The sequence below is a fragment of the Clarias gariepinus genome, chromosome 11 (assembly GCF_024256425.1).
Source record: "Clarias gariepinus isolate MV-2021 ecotype Netherlands chromosome 11, CGAR_prim_01v2, whole genome shotgun sequence".
Lineage (NCBI taxonomy): Eukaryota > Metazoa > Chordata > Actinopteri > Siluriformes > Clariidae > Clarias > Clarias gariepinus.
The window spans coordinates 33707501-33735000 of NC_071110.1; the positions used below are offsets into that span (position 1 = coordinate 33707501).

General features: G+C 44.5%; 1 protein-coding gene across 1 annotated transcript in view; it reads right to left on the reverse strand.

The window, feature by feature from the left end:
• The window catches only part of LOC128533166 (arf-GAP with Rho-GAP domain, ANK repeat and PH domain-containing protein 1-like), an 81637-nt gene that overhangs the window by 28663 nt on the left and 25474 nt on the right, over positions 1-27500 (reverse strand). Inside the window, exons 3-6 of the mRNA XM_053507419.1 lie at positions 23937-24040; positions 23163-23251; positions 22961-23061; positions 22153-22317 (exon numbers count right to left, since the gene is read on the reverse strand). Coding sequence (XP_053363394.1) covers positions 22153-22317; positions 22961-23061; positions 23163-23251; positions 23937-24040 — 459 coding nt within the window. The remainder of the gene's footprint in view (positions 1-22152; positions 22318-22960; positions 23062-23162; positions 23252-23936; positions 24041-27500) is intronic.

The window sequence follows — 27500 nt, forward strand, 5'->3', positions numbered from 1 at the left end:
ACTCATCACACGCACACACACTTTACACTCATCTCACACACACACACACACACACATTTTACACTCATCACACACACACTCACACACTTTACACTCATCTCACACACACACACACTTTACACTCATTACACACACACACACTTTACACTCATCTTACACACACTTTACACTCATTACACACACACTCACACACTTTACACTCATCTCACACACACTTACACACTTTACACTCATCTCACACACACACACACTTTACACTCATTACACACACACTCACACACTTTACACTCATCTCACACACACACACACACACTTTACACTCATTACACACACACACACACACTTTACACTCATCTCACACACACACACACACACTTTACACTCATCTCACACACACTCACACACACTTTACACTCATCTCACACACACACTCACACACTTTACACTCATCACACACACACTCACACACTTTACACTCATCTCACACACACACACACACACACATTTTACACTCATCACACACACACTCACACACTTTACACTTATCTCACACACACTTACACACTTTACACTCATCTCACACACACACTCACACACTTTACACTCATCACACACACTCACACACATTTTACACTCATCTCACACACACTCACACACATTTTACACTCATCTCACACACACTCACACACATTTTACACTCATTACACACACACACACACACACACACACACACATTTTACACTCATCACACACACACACACACACTTTACACTCATTACACACACACTCACTTTACACTCATTACACACACACTCACACACTTTACACTCATCTCACACACACTCACACACTTTACACTCATCTCACACACACTTACACACTTTACACTCATCTCACACACACACACACTTTACACTCATTACACACACACTCACACACTTTACACTCATTACACACACTTTACACTCATTACACACTTTACACTCATTACACAGGTGTCAGTTATGAGAAGTGATAACGTGAGACAGTAAGCTAAAAGGAATACAGTAAAATAAGTTGTTGTAACTGTAATCTATCGAAGCTACTGTACAGAACACAGCAAGCGACTTGTCGTGACTACAGTGGATTTATGCAAGAAACTGTAACAACCGTTGTTTTTGATGTTGAAAATAAACAAGAGACAAAGAAATCAACGAAACGTCTGATGTCGTCAGTGACACTGTGTAACTAAAGACACGCGTCAGAACTTGTGAATAACAATGCACCTACATTAAAGTCAAAAGCTTTATGACTTTACACACTTTACACACTCACACACTTTACACTCATCTCACACACACACACACTTTACACTCATTACACACACACTCACACACTTTACACTCATCTCACACACACACTCACACACTTTACACTCATTACACACACACTCACACACTTTACACTCATCTCACACACACACACACACACACACTTTACACTCATCTCACACACACACACACACACTTTACACTCATCACACACACACTCTGTCATGCACACTCGGAACGCGACCGGCACTAGGACCCGGAAGTTAAGCGGTCGCAAACCAGGAAGTATAAAAGAGGTAAACAAACCATAGCACCTCGCTCAGTCATTGAGTTTTGCCGATGCCACGTCTGATTCCTGCTTCTAACTGTGAGTACTCACCTTTTTGGTTTCAATTCCTGATCGAGTGTGTATTTATAGGACGCGGGTTAGATTGTGTCTTTCCCTTACTCCCCATCTGTGAGAGTCCTTAGACTAAAAGCGTGATTATCCTGCCTACTCGTGTTTCATCCGCGTTTGGGTTTACCATTCACGCTACAAAGGGCTAACCGCTAAAGCTACGTCTTCTGGTCATCTCAGGTTAGTTCTTGACAGAATGACTGAGCCTTCCGCGGTGAACCCAGCGGATTACGCGCACCTCTGCGATGTGGTTGATCGGCATGCCAAGCTCATCAACACGCTAACCGGGGAGATCGCTAATCTGCGCCGGGACCTCCAAGACGTCGCGGCCTTGCGCCGCGAGGTCGCGGAGCTCCGGCGGGAGAACGCGGATCTCCGGGCGGCTGTGGATAGCGCGGCTAGCCGGTCTCCCGTCGCGGCGGCCGCGGCGCCGCACCAACCCCCTCCTTCTGATGTATTTTTGGCACTTCCGGATAAATGGGACGGCACGGACGGGAAGTGTAATGTGTTTCTAACAGCGCTTGATTTGGTGTTTGAGTTCAATGCCACCAGGTACTCCACCGATCGGCTACGCATCGCGCTTCTGGTCTCGTTGCTATCCGGGCAGGCAGCTGAGTGGGCCACGGCAGTTCTCCGGGCGGATTCAGACACCGCGCACTCATATAACGAGTTCACCCGCCAACTCAGACTCACCTTCGAACACCCAGCGGGCGAGGTGGAGACCGACACCAAGCTCTACCATCTGCGGCAGGGAGGATCGTCCGTGAGCCGGTACGCTGCTGAGTTCCGGACCCTCGCTGTGCAGACCGACTGGGGAGATGCCGCGCTCCGGACATCCTTCTACGAGGGACTGGCTCCACGTATCAAAGACGAGCTCGCCGGGCGAGAGCTTCCTGCTACCCTGGAGGGGATGATCCAGCTCTCCCTCCGTATCGATCAACGCATCCTCTCTCGCCCGAAGCCAGCCCCTAGGACCCTGCCGCCTGCACCCACCTTCTCCTACACCACGCCACGACCACCTACTGCTTTCACCACCTCCACTACTGGACCTGTCGGATCTCCACCTCCTGCCGTGGTTGACACCGGAGCCGGGGAACCCATGCAATTAGGACGCGCCTCCCTGACCGTGGCGGAACGCGAACGACGGTATCGAGAGGGGCTGTGTGCCTACTGTGGGTCGGCGGCGCACCACCGAGCTACTTGTCCAATTCGCCCGGGAAACGCGCAGCCCCGGTGAGTGGAAGGAGAGACTCACCGGGCTCCCTCCACCTCTCCTCCACAATCGACGCCACCATCTCACGTTTCACGGTTCAGGTAAACCTCCAAATTGGCCACAAACGAGTTCGAAGCGCCGCGTTCATCGACTCCGGTGCCGCGGGTAACTTCATTGACTCTAATTATGCCAAAGATTTGGGGGTGAGGACTGAGGCGTTATCCCAGCCGGTAAACATCACTTCGGTCGACGGTCGGCCCTTATCATCCAGCCCTATCACCCATCAGACCCAACCCATCACGCTCGCCATAGACCAACACCAGGAGCAGATCCAATTTCACCTTACCACCATCTCATCACCGCCCATCATCCTCGGCTATCCCTGGCTGTTACAGCATGACCCGATCATTTCGTGGACCCGGAACCGGATTCTCCAGTGGGGGCCGACCTGCACCGAACTCTGCCTACAGGCACGGACTGGGACGTGTTCCAGGGAGTCCGAGGCCCCCGACGTCGACACCAACGCCATCCCTATCGCCTATCGAGACCTGGCTGAAGTTTTTTGTAAGAAACGCGCCACCCATCTCCCGCCTCATCGCCCTTACGACCTGGCGATAGAACTTCAGCCGGGCTCCGTCCCTCCCCGCGGCCATCTCTATTCGCTATCCACCTCGGAGACGCAGGCGATGGAGGAATACGTCACCAACGCCCTCCATCAGGGAACCATCCGGCCATCCACCTCGCCTGCCGCCGCGGGGTTCTTCTTCGTCAAGAAGAAAGGGGGCGAACTTCGCCCATGTGTCGACTATCGGGGGCTAAACAACATCACCATTAAGAACAGACATCCACTACCACTCACCAACTCAGCCCTGGACGCCCTTTCTGGTGCCACCATATTCACCAAGTTGGACCTCCGGAGCGCCTACAACTTGGTGCGCATCAGAGAGGGTGATGAGTGGAAGACGGCATTCATCACACCCACCGGACATTATGAGAGCCTGGTCATACCATTTGGACTCTGCAACGCACCCTCGGCCTTCCAACAATTCATAAATGACGTCCTCCGAGACATGCTGGGCCGATGGGTGTTCGTCTACCTGGACGACATCCTCATCTACTCCCGCCACCTGGAAGAACATATCCAACACGTACGTGCTGTTTTAAAGAGATTGCTCGCTCACCAACTGTACTGCAAGCTGGAAAAATGTGCTTTTCACCAGCACTCCACCACGTTCCTGGGTTTTGTCATCTCGCCCCAGGGTGTGGCCATGGACCCGCAGAAGCTAGAAGCTGTACGTCACTGGCCCTTACCCAGGACACTCAAACAGCTTCAGCGGTTTCTCGGGTTTGCGAACTTCTATCGTCGCTTTATCCGGGGCTACAGTACAGTTGCAGCACCATTGACCACATTGACCAGGCCCTCACCTCACCCATTTCAGCTCAATCCCACCGCCATCTCAGCCTTCAAGGAACTCTGCCATCGCTTCACCACCGCCCCGATTCTTCTTCATCCGGATGCCAATAAACCCTTCGTTGTGGAGGTGGACGCGTCGGATGTGGGCGCCGGCGCGGTTCTCTCCCAGCGAGGTCCAGACCAGAAACTGCACCCTTGCAGTTTCTTCTCCAAAAAATTTGACCCCACTCAGCAGCGATACGGGGTAGGGGACCGCGAGCTGTTGGGCATAAAGTGGGCTTTGGAGGAATGGCGTCACTGGCTCCAGGGCGCCAGTGAGCCATTCATCGTCTGGACCGATCACCAAAACCTGATCACCATCAAGAACCTTAAGCAGCTCAATCCACGACAGGCACGGTGGGCACTATTTTTCGAACAATATAATTTCCATCTTTCTTACCGTCCGGGGTCGAAGAACACCAAAGCCGACGCCCTATCACGCCAGTATGAGGACGACCTCCCCCGGACGGAACCCGTGCCTGTCATCCACCCATCCCGAATCCTCGCACCCCTCCACTGGGATTTGGAGACCAGGGTCCGCCAGGCACAGGCGGCGGAGACCGAACCGGCAGGTGTGCCGCCTGGACGACTCTACGTACCCCAACAGCTGCGAGCGGAGGTTCTCCAATGGGGGCATTCGTCCACCATCGCCGGACATTCTGGGGCGCGACGAACCTTATCATTTATCCAACGAGCGTTCTGGTGGCCCTCCTTGAGGAGAGACGTCCGCGAGTTCGTTCAGGCGTGCCCGGTGTGCGCCAGGGCAAAAGACACAAACCAACCAACTCCAGGAGAACTCCAACCACTCCCAGTTCCTCGACGGCCCTGGACGCACATCGCCCTGGATTTCATCACGGGCCTGCCGGTTTCAGAGGGTAAGGACACCATTTTAACCATCGTTGATCGGTTCTCCAAGGCCGTGCACCTGGTGGCCCTAGCCGGACTCCCATCAGCTAAAGACACCGCAGAATTGATTTTGGAACACGTAGTCCGACTGCATGGGTTCCCAAAGGACATCGTCTCGGACAGAGGGCCCCAGTTCACAGCCCGGTTCTGGAAGGCCTTCTGCCGTCTGATCAATTCCACCTGTAGTCTGTCGTCCGGTTACCATCCCCAGACTAATGGTCAGACGGAACGGACCAACCAACAACTGGAGCGCTACCTGAGATGTTTCGTGTCCGATCGCCAGCGCTCCTGGGCCCGCTACCTCAAATGGGCCGAACTGTCCCACAACCTACACGTCTCCTCAGCCACCAACCTAAGCCCATTTGAGGTGTGCCATGGTTTCCATCCTCCCATGTTCGACCATCAAGAACCGGAGGTTGACGTACCATCGGCCCAACAGTTGGTCCGTAGGTGTCGGCAGATATGGAATCAAGCGAATCGCGCCATCCAGCGAGCCAACACCAGCTACGTCGCCCAGCATCGCCGCCGACACCCACCGGGACGGTTGTACCACGTAGGTGACAAGGTATGGCTATCAACTAAAAACCTCCATCTGCACACCGAATCAAGAAAACTATCACCAAGGTTCATCGGACCATACCGCATCACGTTACGGATTAACCCTGTCACCTACCGGCTCCAGCTGCCTGCGGCGCTCCGGATCCACCCAGTCTTCCATACATCACAGCTAAAACCCTTCATCACTTCACCCCTGGTTCCACCCACCCCCCCTGCTCCTCCTCCCCGAATCATTGACGGCGGTCCCGCTTACACCGTGCGACGAATCCTCGATTCGCGACCTCGGGGCAGGGGCACCCAGTACCTGGTCGATTGGGTAGGCTACGGCCCCGAGGAGCGATCTTGGGTCCCAGCACGGTTCATCCTCGATCCTGAGCTCATCCGGGACTACCGTCACAGGGTATCCTCCACCTCAGGACCGTCTGGAGCCGGTCCTGGACAGGGGGGTACTGTCATGCACACTCGGAACGCGACCGGCACTAGGACCCAGAAGTTAAGCGGTCGCAAACCAGGAAGTATAAAAGAGGTAAACAAACCATAGCACCTCGCTCAGTCATTGAGTTTTGCCGATGCCACGTCTGATTCCTGCTTCTAACTGTGAGTACTCACCTTTTTGGTTTCAACTCCTGATCGAGTGTGTATTTATAGGACGCAAGTTAGATTGTGTCTTTCCCTTACTCCCCATCTGTGAGATTCCTTAGACTAAAAGCGTGATTATCCTGCCTACTCGTTTTTACACTCATCACACACACACTCACACACTTTACACTCATCTCACACACACTTACACACTTTACACTCATCTCACACACACACACACATTTTACACTCATCTCACACACACTCACACACATTTTACACTCATTACACACACACACACACACACACACACATTTTACACTCATTACACACACACACACACACACATTTTACACTCATCACACACACACACACACACACACTTTACACTCATCTCACACACACTTTACACTCATTACACACACACTCACACACTTTACACTCATCTCACACACACACTCACACACTTTACACTCATCTCACACACACACACACACACACATTTTACACTCATCACACACACACACACACACACACATTTTACACTCATCTCACACACACTCACACACATTTTACACTCATTACACACACACACACACACATTTTACACTCATCACACACACACACTTACACACTTTAAACTCATCTCACACACACTCACACACTTTACACTCATCTCACACACACACTCACACACACACTTTACACTCATCTCACACACACACTCACACACTTTACACTCATTACACACACACACACACACACATTTTACACTCATCACACACACACTTACACACTTTACACTCATCACACACACTTTACACTCATCACACACACACTCACACACGTTACACTCATCTCACACACACTTACACACTTTACACTCATCTCACACACACACTCACACACTTTACACTCATCACACACACACACTCACACACTTTACACTCATTACACACACACTCACACACTTTACACTCATCACACACACACACTCACACACTTTACACTCATTACACACACACACACACTTTACACTCATCTCACACACACACTCACACACTTTACACTCATCTCACACACACACTCACACACTTTACACTCATCTCACACACACTCACACACTTTACACTCATCACACACACACACTCACACACTTTACACTCATCACACACTTTACACTCATCTCACACACACTTACACACTTTACACTCATCTCACACACACACTCACACACTTTACACTCATCTCACACACACTCACACACTTTACACTCATCACACACACACACTCACACACTTTACACTCATCACACACACACTCACACACTTTACACTCATCACACACACACTCACACACTTTACACTCATCTCACACACACTCACACACTTTACACTCATCTCACACACACACTCACACACTTTACATTCATCTCACACACACTCACACACATTTTACACTCATCTCACACACACTCACACACATTTTACACTCATCACACACACACTCACACACATTTTACACTCATTACACACACACACACACACACACATTTTACACTCATCTCACACACACACACACTTTACACTCATCTCACACACACTTTACACTCATCACACACACACTTTACACTCATCACACACACACTTTACACTCATCACACACACACTTTACACTCATCACACACACACTCACACACTTTACACTCATCTCACACACACTCACACACTTTACACTCATCTCACACACACACACACACTTTACACTCATTACACACACACTCACACACTTTACACTCATTACACACACACTCACACACTTTACACTCATCACACACACACTCACACACTTTACACTCATCACACACACACTCACACACTTTACACTCATCTCACACACACTCACACACTTTACACTCATCTCACACACACACTCACACACTTTACATTCATCTCACACACACTCACACACATTTTACACTCATCTCACACACACTCACACACATTTTACACTCATCACACACACACTCACACACATTTTACACTCATTACACACACACACACACACATTTTACACTAATCTCACACACACACACACTTTACACTCATCTCACACACACTTTACACTCATCACACACACACTTTACACTCATCACACACACACTTTACACTCATCACACACACACTTTACACTCATCACACACACACTCACACACTTTACACTCATCTCACACACACTCACACACTTTACACTCATCTCACACACACACACACACTTTACACTCATTACACACACACTCACACACTTTACACTCATTACACACACACTTTACACTCATCTCACACACACACACTTTACACTCATCACACACACACTTTACACTTATCTCACACACACTTTACACTTATCTCACACACACACTCACACTTTACACTCATCTCACACACACACTCACACACTTTACACTCATCTCACACACACTCACACACACTTTACACTCATCTCACACACACACTCACACACTTTACACTCATCTCACACACACACTTACACACTTTACACTCATCTCACACACACTTACACACTTTACACTCATCTCACACACACACACACTTTACACTCATTACACACACACTCACACACTTTACACTCATTACACACACACTCACACACTTTACACTCATTACACACACACTCACACACTTTACACTCATCTCACACACACACTCACACACTTTACACTCATTACACACACACTCACACACTTTACACTCATCTCACACACACATACACACACACTTTACACTCATCTCACACACACTTACACACTTTACACTCATCTCACACACACACTCACACACTTTACACTCATCACACACACACTCACACACTTTACACTCATCTCCCACACACACACACACACACACACACACACACACACACACATTTTACACTCATCACACACACACTCACACACTTTACACTCATCTCACACACACTTACACACTTTACACTCATCTCACACACACACACACATTTTACACTCATCTCACACACACTCACACACATTTTACACTCATTACACACACACACACATTTTACACTCATCACACACACACACACACACACTTTACACTCATCTCACACACACTTTACACTCATTACACACACACACACACTTTACACTCATCTCACACACACACTCACACACTTTACACTCATCTCACACACACACGCACACACACTTTACACTCATCACACGCACACACGCACACACGCACACACTTTACACTCATCTCACACACACTCACACACATTTTACACACACACACACACACATTTTACACTCATCACACACACACACTCACACACTTTACACTCATCTCCCACACACACACACACACACACACACACACACACACATTTTACACTCATCTCACACACACTTTACACTCATTACACACACACTCACACACTTTACACTCATCTCACACACACACTCACACACTTTACACTTATCTCACACACACACACACACACACTTTACACTCATCACACACACACACACACACACACACACACACACACACATTTTACACTCATTACACACACACACACACATTTTACACTCATCACACACACACACTTACACACTTTAAACTCATCTCACACACACTCACACACTTTACACTCATCTCACACACACACTCACACACACACTTTACACTCATCTCACACACACACTCACACACTTTACACTCATTACACACACACACACACACATTTTACACTCATCACACACACACTTACACACTTTACACTCATCTCACACACTTTACACTCATCACACACACACTCACACACGTTACACTCATCTCACACACACTTACACACTTTACACTCATCTCACACACACACTCACACACTTTACACTCATCACACACACACACTCACACACTTTACACTCATTACACACACACTCACACACTTTACACTCATCTCACACACACACTCACACACTTTACACTCATCTCACACACACACTCACACACTTTACACTCATCTCACACACACACTCACACACTTTACACTCATCTCACACACACACTCACACACTTTACACTCATCTCACACACACACTCACACACTTTACACTCATCTCACACACACACTCACACACTTTACACTCATCTCACACACACTCACACACTTTACACTCATCTCACACACACACTCACACACTTTACACTCATCTCACACACACACTCACACACTTTACACTCATCTCACACACACTTACACACTTTACACTCATCTCACACACACACTCACACACTTTACACTCATCACACACACACTCACACACTTTACACTCATCTCACACACACACTCACACACACACTTTACACTCATCTCACACACACACTCACACACTTTACACTCATTACACACACACACACACACATTTTACACTCATCACACACACACTTACACACTTTACACTCATCTCACACACTTTACACTCATCACACACACACTCACACACGTTACACTCATCTCACACACACTTACACACTTTACACTCATCTCACACACACACACACACACTTTACACTCATCACACACACACACACTTTACACTCATTACACACACACTCACACACTTTACACTCATCTCACACACACACTCACACACTTTACACTCATTACACACACACTCACACACTTTACACTCATCTCACACACACACTCACACACTTTACACTCATCTCACACACACACTCACACACTTTACACTCATCTCACACACACACTCACACACTTTACACTCATCTCACACACACACTCACACACTTTACACTCATCTCACACACACTCACACACTTTACACTCATCTCACACACACACTCACACACTTTACACTCATCTCACACACACTTACACACTTTACACTCATCTCACACACACACTCACACACTTTACACTCATCACACACACACTCACACACTTTACACTCATCTCACACACACACACATTTTACACTCATCACACACACACTCACACACTTTACACTCATCTCACACACACACACACACTTTACACTCATCTCACACACACACTCACACACTTTACACTCATCTCACACACACTCACACACATTTTACACTCATCTCACACACACTCACACACATTTTACACTCATCACACACACACTCACACACATTTTACACTCATTACACACACACATTTTACACTCATCTCACACACACACACACACACACTTTACACTCATCTCACACACACTTTACACTCATCACACACACACTTTACACTCATCACACACACACTTTACACTCATCACACACACACTCACACACTTTACACTCATCTCACACACACTCACACACTTTACACTCATCTCACACACACTCACACACTTTACACTCATCTCACACACACACACTTTACACTCATCACACACACACTTTACACTTATCTCACACACACTCACACACTTTACACTCATCTCACACACACTCACACACATTTTACACTCATCTCACACACACTCACACATTTTACACTCATCACACACACACTCACACACTTTACACTCATTACACACACACTCACACACTTTACACTCATCTCACACACACACTCACACACTTTACACTCATCTCACACACACACTCACACACTTTACACTCATCTCACACACACACTCACACACTTTACACTCATCTCACACACACACTCACACACTTTACACTCATCTCACACACACTCACACACTTTACACTCATCTCACACACACACTCACACACTTTACACTCATCTCACACACACACTCACACACTTTACACTCATCTCACACACACTTACACACTTTACACTCATCTCACACACACACTCACACACTTTACACTCATCACACACACACTCACACACTTTACACTCATCTCACACACACACTCACACACACACTTTACACTCATCTCACACACACACTCACACACTTTACACTCATTACACACACACACACACACTTTACACTCATCACACACACACTCACACACACACTTTACACTCATTACACACACTCACACACATTTTACACTCATTACACACACACACACACACACACTTTACACTCATCTCACACACACTTTACACTCATCACACACACACTCACACACTTTACACTCATCTCACACACACTTACACACTTTACACTCATCTCACACACACACACACTTTACACTCATCTCACACACACACACACTTTACACTCATTACACACACACTCACACACTTTACACTCATTACACACACACTCACACACTTTACACTCATTACACACACACTCACACACTTTACACTCATTACACACACACTCACACACTTTACACTCATTACACACACACTCACACACTTTACACTCATTACACACACACACACACACTTTACACTCATTACACACACACTCACACACTTTACACTCATCACACACACACTCACACACTTTACACTCATTACACACACACACACACATTTTACACTCATCACACACACACTCACACACTTTACACTCATCTCACACACTTTACACTCATTACACACACACTCACACACTTTACACTCATCTCACACACTTTACACTCATTACACACACACTCACACACACACTCACACACACACTCACACACACACTCACACACACACTCACACACTTTACACTCATCACACACACACTCACACACTTTACACTCATCTCACACACACACTCACACACTTTACACTCATCTCACACACACACTCACACACTTTACACTCATTACACACACACACACACACACACACACTTTACACTCATCTCACTCACACACTTTACACTCATCTCACTCACACACTTTACACTCATCTCACACACACACTTTACACTCATCTCACACACACACTTTGCACTCATCTCACACACACACTTTGCACTCATCTTACACACACACTTTACACTCATCTCACACACACACTTTACACTCATCTCACACACACACACACACACACACACACACACACACACACACACACACACACACACACTTTACACTCATCTCACACACACTTTACACTCATCTCACACACACTTTACACTCATCTCACACACACTTTACACTCATCTCACACACACACTTTACACAACAACATCATGCAATAGTGAGGACTTCATGAACTTTTTTAATAATAAAATTGTAAATATTAGGCATAAAATTGAGGTTTTGAAACCGAACAATGTAATTGATGCAGATGTTAATCTAGCCATGTCAGACCAGAACCTAGAATACTTTACTCCCCTTGAAGAGAATGAACTAATTTCACTCATCTCTTCTGCAAATTCATCAACCTGTATATTAGATCCTGTACCGACACATTTTCTTAAACAGATAGTACCAGCAATAATAGAACCCCTGTTGAGAATAATTAATTCTTCACTCAGCATTGGTTATGTGTCAAAATCTTTTGAACTAGCAGTTGTTAACCCAACAATTAAGAAACCTGACCTCGACCCCTGTCAGCTGTCCAGTTACAGACCAATATCAAACCTCCCCTTTATCTCTAAGATCCTGGAAAAGATAGTAGTGGAGCAGCTATGCGCATATATATTGATAGAAATGGCATACATGAACTGTATCAGTCAGGATTTAGGCCTCATCACAGTACAGAGACAGCGCTCGTTAAAGTAGTAAATGACATTCTATTGGCCTCTGATCAGGGTTGTGTAACTATGCTTGTATTACTTGACCTCAGTGCAGCTTTTGACACTGTTGATCACGCTATTCTTCTTCACAGATTAGAAAATGTAGTAGGAATTAAGGGTACAGCCCTCTCCTGGCTCAGATCCTATCTGACCCATCGTTATCAGTATGTAGACTTAAATGGTGATTATTCTGCATGTTCTCTAGTGGAGTTTGGTGTTCCACAGGGTTCAGTTTTAGGTCCACTGCTTTTTTCCCTTTACATGCTTCCTCTGGGCAACATAATCCGTAAGCATGGTATTAGTTTTCATTGTTATGCTGACGATACACAGTTATATGAAAAAACAGCTTACTAAAGTTGAGCAATGTGTGCAGGACAGAGGTGTGGACTCGAGTCATGTGACTTGGACTCGAGTCAGACTCGAGTCATGAATTTGATGACTTTAGACTCAACTTGACAAAATATAAAAAGACTTGCAACTCGACTTGGACTTTAACATAAATAACTCGGACTTTCACTTGGACTTGCGCCTATTGACTTGTAAAGACTTGCTACTTCCCATAAAAAGCCCAAAGATAAAAAGTATGTTAACACGGACCGCTCTATCTCTGTTTATGTGTCTGTGCGCGTGTGTGTGACAGAGCGCATGCGCGCATTCGGCACGACATCAAATCAAAGTACCGTAGATTCTTTTGAATCGACAGCGTCCAATGTGACAACAACGTGCACGCGCCAGTTCTCGAAATGATACTGAAGGTAGTTTCGTTTGACTATAAAAAAATTGTCTATATGCGCGGACCACTGAGCTTTTATGGAACGCAGTAAAGGCCAAAAAGGAAATTTTTAGCGTTTTTTAATCCTCTGACGAACTCTAGCCATCAGGATGTGTTTCCCTTGTTATCTTGGACATATTTAAAATGATGAACCTCGGCTGAGTCACTTGTAGGCTGTAAACATGTCAGTATATGCGTTGTATTGTTTATATTTAATCACTGGTATACACTACCCATGATTTGTTTATGCTATTTTATCAAGGGATTTCTTTTAAATACAGTATATATTTAATACAAAGAAATGGACCACTACGAGTGCTGATTTCTTTCATATGCAGTTTGGGTTTATTCAAATAATGTGACCTAGTGAATTGACATCACGCGGATAAAATGCTAATTATCTCGCATAATAATAATAATAATTATTATTATTATATTATTATTATTATATAATATTTAATTATAATACTTATTATTATTAATATTATAATATATAATATTTAATTATAATATAATAATAATAATTTATTATTATTATATATAAATTAATAATAATAATAATAATAATAATAATAATATTATTACTATTATTATTAATGTCTTGAGACTGTATCTGACGGGTCTCTATTTTGGCATTATGGTTTTGCTGAAAAGGCATATTTGATATGAAATATCAGACAAAACACTGACATGTTTACAGCCTACAAGTGACTCAGTCGAGGTTCATCATTCTAAATATGTCCAAGATAACAAGGGAAACACATCCTGATGGCTAGAGTTCGTCAGGGATTAAAAAACACTAACTGTCCTTTTTATTCTTTACCGCGCTCTGTAGAACCTCAGTGGTCCGCGCATAACCCTTCGCGGGTGAGCCTTCTCCTAAATGCGCGTTCCCTGTGCCCTTTTCATGGGGGTGGGGCTAAAAAAACGCATCCTGATGGGGGAACCAACTTCGACACAGCACCGGATTGTTTATATGAGGTAGCCTACGTGAGTGTATCACACAAGGAAGGGAGCAAAGTTTTTTAATGTTATGTGAAGAAAACAACGTTATTGTTTGTATGAAGTAGCCTACTTTATTGAGAATATGTGCTACCATTTTACATTGCTACTAGCATTTACTAACATTTGTATTTTTATGTATCTGAGCAATGTTCTTTTATAAAAAAAAAAGGTTTGTTTAATAAATACAGATCTTACAACCATACATAATCTGTGTACATTTTATTTTTCTGCTAAAAAGACTTGAAAAGACTCGAAAGTCAAACCGTAGGACTTTGGACTTGACTTGAGACTTTTTGGCTTTGACTTGGGACTTGACTCTGGACTTGCCTGTCTTGACTCGGGACTTGACTCGGGACTTGAGGGCAATGAATTGAGACTTACTTGTGACTTGCCCAACAATGACTTTGTCCCACCTCTGGTGCAGGACATAAGAAATTGGATGCTAATTAACTTTCTTCTGCTAAATCCGGATAAGACAGAAGTTCTAGTCATAGGACTGCATACAGCTAGGAGTAAAATTTTAGATCACACCGTAACTTTAGATGGCCTTTCTGTTCCATCAAATGCAACAGTAAAAGACCTTGGTGTGATTATAGATTCCAGCCTTTCATTTGAAGCTCATGTAGATAATATTACCAGGATAGCATTCTTTCACCTCAGAAATATTGCCAGGATAAGAAATTTATTGTCACTAAACAATGCAGAAAAACTAGTTCATGCTTTTATCACCTCTAGGTTGGACTATTGTAATGCCTTACTGTCTCTTTCTCTTTCCTCTCTCCTCCTGTCTCCCCCTTTCACTCTTTCTCTCTCTCTCTGTCGAGCTACACATGTCGTTCCTGAGCTGCCAGTGATCCAGACTCCCTCTGCCCTCCGGACCTGTCTGACCCATCCTGGTGCCCCGCTTCTGGCTGAAGATCTCGTCACATGGACGCCCCGTGTGTCTCTCTGGGATGCGTCTGGTGTCTGGGAATGATTCTCTCTACCTAGAAGATGGTTCTGGCCTTGACTGGTGTTGGCAACTGTTTCTCTGGGGACTTGACAGTTCGATAGTTCATGACTGGAACTTCTTACAAGTCTACCTGGGTCTTCAATAACTACCTGGACTCCATATTAACATCAATTAACATCAGCTATTATAGCTGAACTGCCTCCCACCCTACACACTGTATAAATGCAGATCATTTACTGCTTTCTGTTTCACCCAAATGAGGATGGGTTCCCTGTTGAGTCTGGTTCCTCTCAAGGTTTCTTCCTATTACCATCTCAGGGAGTTTTTCCCTCAGCACCGTCACACTCGGCTCGTTCATCAGGGACGACCTGATCATTCTGATTCACACACACACACATCTCATACACACTTATAATAATTCTTTTGATTGTGTGAAGCTGCTTTGCGGCAATGAAAATTGCTAAAAGCGCTATACAAATAAAATTGAATTGAATTGAATTAAACTTTACACTCATCTCACACACACACACACACACACACACACACACACACACACACACACTTTACACTCATCTCTCTCTCACACACACACACTCATCTCTCTCTCACACACACACACTCATCTCTCTCTCACACACACACACACTCATCTCTCTCACACACACACACACACACACACACACACACACACACACTCATCTCTCTCACACACACACTCATCTCTCTCACACACACACTCATCTCTCTCACACACACACTCATCTCTCTCACACACACACTCATCTCTCTCACACACACACACACACTTTACACTCATCTCTCTCACACACACACTTTACACTCATCTCTCACACACACACACACACACACTTTACACTCATCTCTCTCTCTCACACACACACACACACACACACACACACTCATCTCTCTCACACACAGACACACACACACACTTTACACTCATCTCTCTCACACACACACACACACACACACACACACACACACACACTTTACACTTATCTCTCTCACACACACACACACACACACACACACACTCATCTCTCTCACACACACACACACACACTTTACACTCATCTCACACACACCTGGATTAATGTTAATTAAACATGGAGGTTTAGGGTTTAATCGTCTCTAATAAACATCCTGAGGTTCTGCTGCAGTGAGGAAGTCCTGAACTCAAGTCTGTGTAGTCTTTATTAATAAACACCAGCTGAAACACTGTATAGAGTGGAGTACAGTGTAGAGCCTCAGTGTTTCCTCTGACCGATGACACACACACACACACACACACACACACACACACACACAGCAGAGCGGCGCTCTCTCTCTCTCTCTCTCTCTGTGGTTTCACTGACCAACACGTCCCCTGTCTCTGCACACGTCTTTTTCACACCTTCACCACTAAAGGAAAGTGTGAGCGTGTGTTTGTTCCACCGAGCTAATGCACGCATGCACACACACACACACACACACACACACACACACACACACACAGTGTGACTTTTAGAACTCCTGTTTATGACCGCTCACGCTTCAGATAGATTAATGACGCTGTTCTGGAATTTTACATATTACACTTATATTGAACAAAAAGAAACAAAAACAAACACCAGCTTACTGTGGCTCAATACAGTCAGGTCCAGAAGTATAGGAACAGCAGGAGGCAGTGTTGGGGATCAGGATGTGACTGATGTGTCTGCTTTCAGGTTTTATTCAAGACTATGACTCAGGTGTCACACCAACTGTGTAACGTGCATTGTAATGTCTGATCGATTCATCACACACACACAGTCTTACTGTCCACATACTTATGCACTGTGGTCAAATTGTTTAAAAGTAAATTAAATTCAGGGAGGATGGTGTCAAGTATTTTTTGGGGGGGTGGGGGGGGGGGGGGGGTGGTACTATAACTAACCGGACTGAATGACTGAGAAATATCAAACGAAATCATCTATCATTTGATCCTTTCCTGATAGCTGAAAAACTAAACCTCTTCTTTACATTGAGAATGAAACACAAATTGGGCAAAGAACTCGTCTCTTATAATCATCAAAGCTGTCAGTCATTCCTAAAACTCCTATTAAACTAAATTCTTGTTTTTTGTCACGCCTCCACTCAGAGGATTTGTGTGTGTGTGTGTGTATCACACCTTCAGTTCTTTTCTTTTTGAAATAAGTCAAAAGCTGTGCTTGAACTCTTCTCTTTGCTGAACATGTGAACAGCGAGAAAAGTGAGTTGCATGAGCTTGTGAGCAGCGCGTGACAATACAGTGGAACCTCGAATTACGAGCTTAATTCGTTACGGAAGCGGACTCGTATTTTAAAACACTCGTAAACCAAATTTAATTTTCCCATAGGAAATAATGTAAACTTAAATTATTCGTTCTACAGCCCAAAAAAATATATACATAAAAATAATTAAAACAAAATATAAAGTAAAAATAAAACAAATTAACCTGTACTTTACCTTAAAGGTCCTACACATCCCAATTTTCATTAAATGTTAATATGATCTTTAGGGTCCTAATAAAAAGTTTGTATTATACGTTAATTAAAAATTAAAAATTATTGTGTAAAAAAACCACTACTTTTACCTGGTAAAAACTAGCTCTGTTCTCAGCAACCTGTTTCAGTACATGCTAATTTAAATGCTCATGACCTCTGCTGAGCCCGCCCCCCCCAGTTCTGTGGGGCGTGTCTTCACAACACACGTGGGGTATAGCCACGGAAGTGTAGTCCAGTGCGGGCAATGCTTTGGACTGCGTTACCCACAAAGCATTGCCCACAACGCAGTAAAATAGCCTGACAACGCAGAAATTAAAAGAATGGACATGCATCGACTCGATTTGTCTTTCTCATCACTGCATGGGCATGAATTAACGGGCTGTTACGCTGCCGCGAGCAACAACAACAAAAAGCGGAGAAACTTACCGAGAGAGATACAGACGCGATGTGTTTACTGATGTGTTTACATGACTTCTTAATCTTCGACAGACATTGTTTAGGGATTATATAGAGATGGATGTACATAGAGAAGAAGACATAACCATGTTCTATGAGAGTGTAAGTTAACTTACACTCCGCATTCATCGTGATTATTAGAAAAGGCGATCTGCAAAGAGTCATAGTAAAATAAATCACACTCACCGAGCCTGGTGAAGATGAAGCAGGAACACGAAGCGTTAGTACAGATCCATTTTTTAGGAGCAGCTTCCTAGTAAAACCTGCTTTATATTGACCCTCGTTTATAAAGCAGTCTGGTGAAAAATGATTATCGCAAACATGAACGCATTTGGGTAAATCAGCGGGGACGTTAGCTTTAAAAACTAAATTCAGCCACTGCGTCCTCAGTGGCTCAGATACCTAACCCTAGGTAGGTACCCTACTTCACTAACCCTAGGTAGTGAATGACGACTGCTGTGTTCGCTATTACACCCAACAACTGTACACAACACTCGCTTAGGCAACATTTTGCTCCAGCGGCGAAAAACAATGGCCGACAGCTTCTTCTCACTCGGGGCGGGTCTTTGCTAAAACACCAGTGTCAATCAACTAGTGTAGGAGCGGCCTCTTGTGGTGTGGCGTCACATCGACAAGCATTTGCGATTGGCCTGATTATTGTAATAAATGAAAAGAAAACCACTGGCGGCTCTTTATAATCGTAGAGTGGTTGTGTACACACTCTCCTAACACACGGTTCAGTCCAAACGGCTTAAAAAAGTGCATGTAGTGCTGTATGAGCCCTTTAAAAAAATGTAAAAATATATCCAGACAGATAAGTGTTTCCGTTTGTGCACGCAGGGTGTTTGTGTGTAAAATGTGCATGCACACACACACACACATTAACGAATAGACTGCTTTAAAACCGTTTAAAAATTAGTAAGGAACATCCCTATTCACACCCGTGTGAGCGCATACTAACAGGATCACTGCTGTAAAGTAACAACAACAACAAAAAAAAAACAAATTAAACAGCTCCTCACTTTTGAAAACAATCGCGACAGAGAGGAGTTTGTGTGTTTGTGTGCTGAAGGGGGGCTAGCTCGCGTTTACAGCCCCCTTCTCTCAGGTTGCCAAACAACTGTACAACATCAGCTGTACAACTGTACACACAAACTCTCTGCCTTACACACACACAAACACACACACGCACACTCAAAAACACTGCAAGCACTAAGACCCAGCAGGGGAGACGATGAGTCTCGGCTTTACAGCTCCCCTTCTCTCAGGTTGCCAAACAAACACACAAACTCTTCTCTGTTCTTCTTCTTCTTGTGATGACATGACGCTCGGTGTCAAAACAAGAAGCGCATGTGTGAAACAGGATACTGGGTGCTTGTAAACTAAGACAATGCTCGTTTTTCAAGTAAAAAATTATTAAAAATTGTTGCTCGTCTTGCAGAACACTCAAACCACGTCACTCGTAATCCGAGGTTTCACTGTACTGAATTCTGATTGGCTAATCGCCGTTATTTATAATCCATATATGATTATACAGTACATAGAGAGTTTTGAATATTTCATGACAAATATTACACAGTCCACAGCATTATTAATCTGAATAATCTGAAGGGGGAGGGGTAAGGGGGATGCTGGTTTACAGAGGGGAGGGTTTTTGTCTTTTTTTTTTTTTTCAAGAAATCGAGCCATGACTCCACACATGACTGTAGGTTCTACCCTGGAGCTCGTGGAGCTGTTTGTCCCCCTACAGGAAGCTCGTGGAACTGCAGTTGGACATAAACAGGAACCTGAACAATATTAAACTTTACATTAAACAGGAAGCTGATGTTGTGAGAGCAAAAACACACACACACACACACACACACACTCTGAAACATAATGACAGCCTGTGGCTTTGTGTCATAAAGTTAAGCAGTTTTATAAATTTAATCTATTTTCAGAATTATTGAAAAAAAAAGTATTGAAAAGTACGAACTGTGACACATGTGGAACTGAAAACTCTGCGTATCTCTCTCTATCTCTCACACACACACACACACACACACACAACTTATTCAATTTAATAGCTTGCTGTTTGTGTGCGTGTGTGTGTGTGCGCGCACGAGTGTAAGCGTGTATGGGTTTATGGGTGTATGTGTTTGTGTGGGTGTATGGGTTTGTGTGTGTGTGTGTGTGTGTGTGTGTGTGTGTGTGTGTGTGTGTGTGTGTGTGAAATGTTGCAAATTAAGTCTTGTTGCACAGTAAAGAGTTAAAAAAGATTTGTTTACCCCTGAGGAGGGTTCTTGTCCAGCCAACCCATCTTGATGACCGGACTGAGTTGGGGGGTGGAGTCACATCTGGTAGGCGGGGTTAACAGCTGTCCTGTAGGGGGCAGGTAGATGCTGTTCTGGCTACTGGAGAGTTGTCTGTAATTATCGCACCACGAGTGCCGTCTGAGAGAGTCACACACACGTCACACACACACACACACACACACACACACACAGAACAAGCTGAGTGTTTTAACATGACTGATGAGATTAGACTGACAGTCGTCTAGAGCTGAACCTGAACCTGAACTTGAACCTGATCCTCAGACTCTCTGAAGCTCAAGGCGTGGTCAGGTAGAACTCTGAGCGGTTCCTTCACCGAGATCACCGTGTTTACATGCACACGTGTATCTACAACCTCAGGCCCTATGGATGATACACTCTAGACGCTGTGATGCTTCCCGATGTGAACATATGAGTGTGTGTTCAGGGGTTCTGTGTGAACCGAGAACGCTAACACAGTTAACATGCTAAACATCTCGACCACACGGTTTTCTAGCATAGGTGTAGTTTAAGGGGTCCCCATCTCTCACACACACACACGCACGCACGCGCACGCACGCGAACACGCGCACACACACACACACACACACCTGGCCTAATATAATGTGAGACTCTCCCGTGGCCCAGACTGACCTTAAATCACACGAAAGAAAATGATAAACTAATTCATAACACATCTGTCTAATCGATAACATTAACGCCGTTTTCATGATGTGCTGTTAACAGATTCAATTACAAGGTCAAAGGTCAGAGAATGACTCACTTTTCCGTCCCAGAATCCTCCTCTTCATCCAGGAGCTCGTCGTCGCTGTACAGGCTGCTGTGACGAGACTGACGGACACGAGGGAGCGGCAGGAACATGCTCTGTTGGACAACGGGCTCTCAATCAGAACCATATACTCAGTTTCTATTGGACAAAGGACAAGCGCGAGCGCGCACACACACACACACACACACACACACACCTTATCTGTCATCTCTAGAGGATCGCTGTCTGCACTCTTCGTGGTGTCGAGCTCCTCATAGCTGTCTGAACTGCCTGTAGAGTCCAACCCTACACACACACACACACACACACACGCAGACACGCACACACACACACGCAGACACACACACACACACACACACACACACGCAGACACACACACACACACGCAGACACACACACACACACGCAGACACACACACACACGCAGACACACACACACACACGCAGACACACACACACACACGCAGACACACACACACACACGCAGACACACACACACAGGGTTACATGAAGTTTAATCACAGATAATCTCCACCACATTTTGCTGACGTTCTCAGAAGTTGAGTAATTAATACTTAATAAGTTTTCAGATGTTAAAGAAATTTAAAGTAAATTTTACATGAATTTTATTATGAATTTTTTTTACATACACTCTCAAGAGACTTTAATAGAACATTTCATAAAAAGGTTTTAGTTTCATCATTTATTAAGACAATACCATGTAATTACACCTAAAATAACAATTATACAATTTAGACTAAAACTGAATAAATCCACTAGTTAACATTTTCGAAAAATTCATCAGTAACATATTCAGCTTGAGATTTTTGGTACTAAATACATGTGTAAAAAACTTAGTTTATATTATCTATACAAACTAAGTTAAAACTTTTTCGAGCACTGAACTTTACCTGGAACAGTGTGTGTGTGTGTGTGTGTGTGTGTGTGTGTGTGTGTGGGAGTTGCTTACGTTTGTTACAGGGCGCTAACTTCACCGCTAGCTGAGAGGGGTCGACACACGGCTTTATTTGGGTTGTGACGTCCAGACCACAGAAATCATCAGCTAAAGACGAGCTGGAGGAGACAGACAGAGAGAGACACAGAGAGAGAGAGAAAGACAGAGAGAGACACAGACAGACAAAGAGAGAGAGAGACACAGACAGACAGAGAGACAGAGAGAGACACAGACAGACAGAGAGAGAGAGACAGAGAGAGACACAGACAGACAGAGAGAGAGAGACACACAGACAGACAGACAGACAAAGAGAGAGAGAGACACAGACAGACAGACAGGCAGAGAGAGACAGACAGAGAGAGACAGTTAAGACAGACAGAGAGAGACAGAGAGACATTGCTGTTATTATCAGATATAAATACTCGAGTCCACTCTTATTTTCAACACAGCTAGAAATGTACATAGCTCCGCCCCTGCACGCTGCTGCTGACTCCGCCCTGCTCTTGCTCATTGACTCTTGTATCGCTGACTGTATCGTATAATACCGTTTCATTTCCCAGAATGCCGCGGTGCACTAGCCTGGCAGCGCTGCTTCCTCTTGCTAAATTAACAAGCAGAATCACAAACGAGTCAAAACCAGAACTGTGACAGAACCTGAGGTCCGTCCTGAGTGTGGCCGAGTTCCTGATGTGATTCAGCACCTCAGTGAGACGCCACAGTGAGCTCTTACCCATGACTTACTCTCACTCGCACTCTCACACACACTCGCACTCTCACACACACTCGCACTCTCACACACACTCGCACTCTCACACACACTCGCACTCTCACACACACTCGCACTCTCACACACACTCGCACTCTCACACACACTCGCACTCTCACACACACTCGCACTCACTCTCACACACACTCGCACTCACTCTCACACACACTCTCACTCACTCTCACACACACTCTCACTCACTCACACACACACTCTCACTCACTCACACACACACTCTCACTCACTCACACACACACTCTCACTCACTCACTCACACTCACTCACTCACTCACACTCACTCACTCACTCACACACTCTCACTCACACACTCTCACTCACACACACTCTCACTCACACACACTCTCACACACTCTCACTCACACACTCTCACTCACACACTCTCACTCACACACTCTCACTCACACACACTCACTCACACACACTCACTCACACACACTCACTCACACACACTCACTCACACTCACTCACACACACTCACTCACACACACTCACTCACACACACACTCACTCACACACACACTCACTCACACACACACTCACTCACACACACACTCACTCACACACACACTCACTCACACACACTCTCACTCACACACTCTCACTCACACACTCTCACTCACACACTCTCACTCACACACTCTCACTCACACACTATCACCACCCGAACATCCTATGGAATGTTAACGCTAATCGACTTTACACGATACACAATAAGAACGAAAACACAAACATGACATTTAAATGAAACTAATACGCTCGGGTCTAACTGAGCAGCCGTACTGCTCGCTTACTGCACTGTTAGGGGCGGAGTCACACACTCGGAGGAAAACGCTAGCCGCTCCTTCCGCGTGCGCGAGCTCACAGCTTGGTACACAATTTCTTTCTACCGCACGGGTGTGACGCTGTGTAAATCACTCGGAGTGCGCCACCTGTAGGATTACAGAGGAACAGCAATGTTTTACATCCTTAATAAATCAATAAATAGATATTAAAATGAGTTTTAACACACACACACACACTCACACACAGACTGTGGTGGGGTACAGAGACACAAACACACTGACACTGTCCCTCTGTCCACATATTGATGGACATAAGTGGATATAAGAAACTAAGAAACCACAGAGCAGCGTTCAGTCCTCTGTCCTGAACATTACAGTCACAGCGCTTAAACTGGAGACTCCTTACACTGATGTCTCACACATGCACACACACACACACACACACACACACACACACACACACACACACACACACCTACTTACACCAAAACTGCACCACACAACAATCTACATGTGTTATTAATCCTATTATTATCAGTGGAGTGTGTCCCGTACACGTCCCTATGAGCCGTTACTATGGAAACCATAATGCATCAGCTCCAGTGCATTAGTTTAAACCTGCACTACTGTCAGAGCTGGTGTTATAGAGAATTAATCAACACCTGGTCTGTATATACAGGAAGGACATTATATTTTCTTAATTAAAAAAAAAAAAAAAAAGTTGATGGTTTTTGGTCAGAACAGAAAATACTTCGGAGCTGAATGTAAAATCTTGTTCAGAAACACACTGGAGTCTCATCTTAAACATAGTGTTTTATCTCTTTTTTTCCACTGCTATAAACATTTCATATAAATTTATATACATTTTTTTTTCAGTTATAAAATCTTCATGAGATGAAATTTAAAGGAATAAGAAATAAGAAAATAGCCAAGTTTAAAACAGTTTAAAGATATTTCACGTGTAAAACAGTTAAAATCTAAACTTCACTTTTGTCACCTTACTTTTACTTTAAAGCCACAAAAATGTTTTTTATGTAAACATCTGACTTTAAATGTGTTTTTAAAATGTGATTATATAGTAATAGTTTTGTTTGTGATAATAATTTAGTTTGTTTCTTAACAGCATGAGGTTATTAACGTACCTAACAAAATCATTATTATAAAAACTTCACAGTACTTGTAAGGACTTTTACAGTAGTTACTAAAGCAGTATAACTGCTACAGGCAGCGCCGTCTTCAACCTCACAGCTTCTGTCACATGAAACACAGAATAATCACATTTTAATTTTAACTACATACGTCGATGGTAAAGTCAGATGTTTACACACACTTCTGTAACCACTACAAAGGATCAGGGTAGTAAACGACAGCCGCGGCGAGTCGGTTAGGACGAACTTTATTCATGACACACGTAATTTTTAAAATAAATGTTTACAGAGAGATTATTTCACTTATAATTCACATCATCACAACTCCAGAGGGTCAGAAGTTTACTCTCAGCTGGACAAACCTTTAACAGCTTGGGCAATTCCAGAAAATGCCAAGCTCCTGATATGATTCGAGTCAGTTCGGAGGTACCTGTGGATGTACTAGAAGGCCTACCTTCAAACTCGGCACCTCTTTGGGAAAATCGAAAGAAATCAGCCAAAACCTCAGACCAAACCTGTGGACCTTTACAAGTCTGGTTCATCCTAAGAAATAATCTCTAAATAACTTAAGGTCCCACATTCATCTTATACAAACAATACAACAGAAATAAGGAACTTGTGAAGACACTGGAGAAAAGAGGTACAAAAATATCTACAACAAAACCAAAACCACCAAAACGCCAAACTGCAGGCATCACAGTGTGGGGGCTTCACCCCAGGAGGGACCGGTGCACGTCACCAAACATAAAGCATGAGGAGGACGGGTACAGGTGTGTGTGTGTGTGTGTGTGTGTGTGTGTGTGTGTGTGTGTGTGTGTACACCAGTCCTGTCAGGAGGAATGAGTTACAGTTCCTGGGCAGC